This window comes from Pollicipes pollicipes, unplaced genomic scaffold (genome assembly GCF_011947565.3).
Source record: "Pollicipes pollicipes isolate AB1234 unplaced genomic scaffold, Ppol_2.1 Scaffold_3447;HRSCAF=4054_pilon_pilon_pilon, whole genome shotgun sequence".
In the NCBI taxonomy this organism is placed as follows: Eukaryota; Metazoa; Arthropoda; class Thecostraca; order Pollicipedomorpha; family Pollicipedidae; genus Pollicipes; species Pollicipes pollicipes.
In genome coordinates, this window is record NW_023596297.1 from 7517969 (window position 1) to 7522324 (window position 4356).

A 4356-nucleotide genomic window follows, 5' to 3' on the forward strand; every position below is an offset into this window, starting at 1 on the left:
GAGAAATGCTTGCTGTCTTGCAACATTACCATCCGGCTCCCGCCGCCGCTCGTTACCGACCTGCTACCCCTGTGCACCGGTGGAGAATTTCGGTGCGGCTGGGATGATATTCACCGTCGCAGACCGTACTGCATGGATGACAGCCGGAGAGGCGGGGCGCTGACTCGTTGTCACGCGGGCAGTACCCGGCCCAGATGGGGCCAGCCAGCCGCCGGCCTCCACCACGAGCCCCGCCGCCCCGCCGACGCCGGCACCGCAGCAGGAGGCCTCAGCCGAGGGCTATGTTGACCCTGCCCTTGACCAGCATGCGCAAGACCATCGCCAAGCGTCTCACGCAGTCCAAGGTAGTGACTAACGCCATGGTTATGTCGCTATCGGGCAGCGTTGTGGACGGGTTTGGCCTCCTGTCGACTGCAGTCAGTGCATCATGGTCAGGGGCTCAGGGCTTCGCACAGCTGCTTCTTGCCATGCACGTTACAATAAGAAGACATTGTGGCTACCCCATCAAATATGTACTTGGGTCGTTGCTGAAACATGTAATTAGCCATGGTGGCCTCGTCTGGATCCAACGCCGTGTGACGTATTTGTCGTGGTATCATTTGTGTTTCCGTACCCGTTTTCAGTCGTCCGTTGTTCGCAGACGGAAATACCGCACGCCTACATGCAGTGCGAGGCTCGCATTGATCGCCTGCTCAGCTTGCGGAAGCAGCTGAAAACTGAGGGCGTCCAGGCCTCCCTCAACGACTACATCATCAAGACGGTGGCGCTTGCTCTCCGGCTGCATCCCGAAGTTAACTGTGTCTGGAACGGCGAGCAGGTCGGTGGAACATGTCGCTGGCTGGCTCGGATGGCGGAGGCCAATGGGGATTGTTGGCCTTTTTCCTGATGGGCAGTTAAGCGAATGTTGATCCAGCGTCCAGGGGTTCACAAATGTCCCTGTGAGTAACCTGGTGGCCCGTGTATGGCTGTCCAGTGACGCCTTGCGGTCGTGCCCGGCTTCGACCAGTTGACCTCCGCTCGATCTTCGTGGCACCTTGCAAGGAACGGGGTTACGGTTTATTTAACCGTGTGTGGCAAATCGGCGAGGCCAGCGCCGTAACAGGTACTCCTTCAGTTACTCACGCAGAGCTTCACCGTCCCGAACGGGCTCGGCTTTCGTAATGGTGGAGCTCTTGTGCTGCGGCCGTCTCTTGTGTTTCCGAAAAGTCCGGAGGGGCGCAATGCACCCTGTTGGGCGACCTGCGGATGCACGAACATCTCTGTCGTCGTGGCTAGTGGCCTTGAGATAGCCAGCAGGCCGGCTGATAATGCAACGGCCCGGTGTGTGGGATCACGGCAGGGACGCGGGCTGGATGTGCTTGGTTAGTCTGCGGCCGCCCGGCAGCGTCCATGCTAGCGCGCTGAAAAAAGCCTCGGCCCACGGCTGGCTGCGAAGAAGGTTCAGAAAGGGAGGACATGGGGCCTGTCTCACGCGGGCGCCTGCAGACAGCTGGTGGCAGTGTGTCTGCAAAATCCTTCAGCTGCGAGTGAATTGCTTCTGCCAGTTCAGTGGCCTGTGCCGTGCAGTTCATTGGCCCGGTGGTCATTATCTGCGTGTGTCATTTGGCCGGCACGGTGTTTTTGTAGTTGATTGCGCATTTAATGCCCATTAGTTTCAAGTTGACCCCGCCTACGTCACACCGCGGTAGCCACAACCGGCAATCGAAGCCATTCAGTCGTAAGAAGTGCGATCCGTTCGGTCGTCATGACAAAGCGACCATCTGTCGTCAGTTCCCGTTGACCGTGTTACCAGCCCACCGCACCGTCCTATCCGTCAGCTGATGCCCCGCCCTCCAGCGTCCCGCCAGTCCAGTGACGCCAGTACCAGTGGCGTGTGTATCATGGGGCTTAACGACGCACTCAGCTGCTGAGGCTATACGGCGTCACCTGCCTCTCACCCTGGCAGGGAGGGCGGGCACCGCGGGGAATCGAACCCACACCTCTGGTTTCCCAGACGCGTAGGTGCCAGTGACCCGCCGGCCACCTCTGACCGTCACCGCCTTGTCGCCGGGCAGCTGGAGCGGGCGGCCGATGTGGACGTGGCCGTGGCAGTGGCCACGGACGCCGGCCTCATCACGCCGATCGTGCGCGGCGCGGCCGGCCGCTCGGTGGCGGAGATCGGACGCCTCGTGCAGGAGCTGGCCGGCCGCGCGCGCGACGGCAAGCTACGCCCGCACGAGTTCCAGGGCGGCACGTTCACGTGAGTCGGCCGGAGGCGGAGCGGCGGGAGGCGGGGCAGGGGACTCGGCACTCTGCACTACCGCGTGCGCCCTGCGCTGTAGCCTGTAGGCACCTGCTGAATTTTTGCACATATCCTGACGAGTAGACCGCGGGGAATATCGTAACTTGGGAACGCGATTGTTTGCAATTTGTTCTGCATTACAAAACACGGTGTATCAGCTGTTTAAAGCTTACAGCTGGTGGTGGTATGTTTGCAGAATCCTTCATCTGTTCGTTCAGTGACCTACATCTGCCAGTTCAGTGCTGACTTGTCAGTGCTATAAATTCCTGACTCCGTAACAAACCAACGTTCGTTTCCCAGCGTTCCGTTACTCTGAACGTAAGGCAACAACGTGATGACTATGTAGCACATTCATGGCGCGAGTCCATCTCTGTGCTCATCGACGCTCTACGCCACGAAAGCTGTATGCATTTCTATTCAGGCTATTTTGCTGTTGGGCTAAAGGGCTTTTGGGCTTTTGTTGAAAAACACCCGAAGGTGATTCCCCCGTCTCCCTGTCAGTTTCCAGATGCTCTACGCCGTGCTGGCCAGCATATGCCGGCGCTCTTCACATGCGTTGTGCCGTTCGCAGGATATCCAACCTGGGCATGTTCGGCGTGGACGAGTTCAGCGCCATCATCAACCCGCCGCAGTGCGGCATCCTGGCGGTGGGCGGCGGCCGGCCAGAGCCGGGTACGGGCCCCGCCTCTTGACGGCGTGATACTCCCGAACCACCGCCGGACCTCTGGGACCTGCCCGAAACTTCAACACGGAAAAAACGAATACTTGTGACGTTATGTGCAGCACATAAGTTTGTTTTATGGCTCGTAAGAATGTTTTACAGTCAACGGGTTTTTAAACGTTGTGTTTTGATGTGGTTGTCCGTCAGAGCTTACCCACCTGGCATGGTCCGGTCACCTCATTACCCCATCGGAGGAAGTGTCAGAGATAGGGTGTTGCAGTCTCGACCTCTGACACGTTGTGCAGTAGATTGGCCGTATTTGTACTCGAAAGTGGCGCATATGAGGTGAGATGGACTGATCTGACAACTGTACTGAGCCACAGCCGCGCCCATCACCTGCCGCTGCCGACGTTGCAGGTGTGGGCGGCAGCACTGAGACCCTGATGACCTGCACGCTGTCGTACGACGCCCGGGCCGTGTCCGAGCAGGAGGCGGCCGCCTTCATGGAGACGCTGGCGGCGCTGCTGTCGGCGCCCGATCTCCTGCAGACCAGCGCGCGCCGCGAGATCCTGCAAGTCGGCTGATCGGGCGCGCCGCGGGCCCATGAAGTGCGGCGGTCGCGTGTTCGGTGGCCGGCTTGGGCTGGCTCCAGCGCTGGGTGGGGCCCAGGACCGCCGGCTGTTAGTGCGGCGGAGTGGAGTCACGGCCGGTCGGATGCGGCGCGGCGTTCTGTTGTGATGTGGCTCCGCCTGGTTGTTTTGGTTCTTTGTAGTGAATGGTCGGTCTGCTAGGTGGAATAACGGTGTTTGCTCCATATGGGATAACACACGATCGGTAAAGCGCGTATTGTTTTGAATTGCCTGTTATCCCCACCAGTTCCTCCCCAGTCTGCATACAGTGGTACTGAAGAGCCGTACACCGGATCGGGGTTCAACTGGGAGATCTTATGACTGTTTCTCGTATGTGTGTATCGTCTGGCAATACAACGGTGTGGTGAACTTTGCTCAGTCACTTGTAAATGTCTGGCTTAGCGCGTCCAGGTAAGGGTGCGCTGTCATTTTAACAATACCGTCTCAGCGTCAGTGGATCACAGCCTGATCCAAAGTAAGGGTGGGGGCCTCTATCTGTTATGTTAAAGAGCCAGGACACTCGAAAAGCATACGACCTCCACACCAGCCTCCTTCCAGGCAACGTGCCATAAGGTGTGACACCACGGAAGTTGTGACTGCAGTCTGCCATATCCACGCAGCCTACGTAGCGGCTATTCCACCTCGAGCTCAGTGTTATTATGCCGACAGTTATCGACCTTTAATATGCCAGGGGGTACTGGTTAAGGTGCGCTATCAGGCGACCGTTGGTTATAGCGTCAACACTGACGTTTTAAGCTGCCCTGTGCTGTGCTTTTAAGCGTTCT

General features: G+C 58.4%; 1 protein-coding gene across 1 annotated transcript; it reads left to right on the forward strand.

Moving 5' to 3' along the window:
• The first annotated feature begins 281 nt into the window (after positions 1 to 281).
• LOC119091564 (pyruvate dehydrogenase protein X component, mitochondrial-like) lies at positions 282 to 3944 on the forward strand. The gene is made up of 5 exons (XM_037214375.1): positions 282 to 344; positions 641 to 817; positions 2055 to 2239; positions 2853 to 2953; positions 3360 to 3944. Exons 1-5 carry the CDS (start codon positions 282 to 284, stop codon positions 3524 to 3526), a joined length of 693 nt encoding a protein of 230 aa, XP_037070270.1. The 3' UTR covers positions 3527 to 3944.
• The last annotated feature ends 412 nt before the right edge of the window (positions 3945 to 4356 follow it).

Excerpts from the sequence above, each read along its gene's own strand:
- LOC119091564 (XM_037214375.1), top strand. The coding sequence starts at position 282 with ATGTTGACCCTGCCCTTGACCAGCATGCGCAAGACCATCGCCAAGCGT. Across the intron at positions 818-2,054 it reads GTGTCTGGAACGGCGAGCAG|CTGGAGCGGGCGGCCGATGT; the intron begins GTCGGTGGAACA and ends GTCGCCGGGCAG. Across the intron at positions 2,240-2,852 it reads TTCCAGGGCGGCACGTTCAC|GATATCCAACCTGGGCATGT; the intron begins GTGAGTCGGCCG and ends TGCCGTTCGCAG.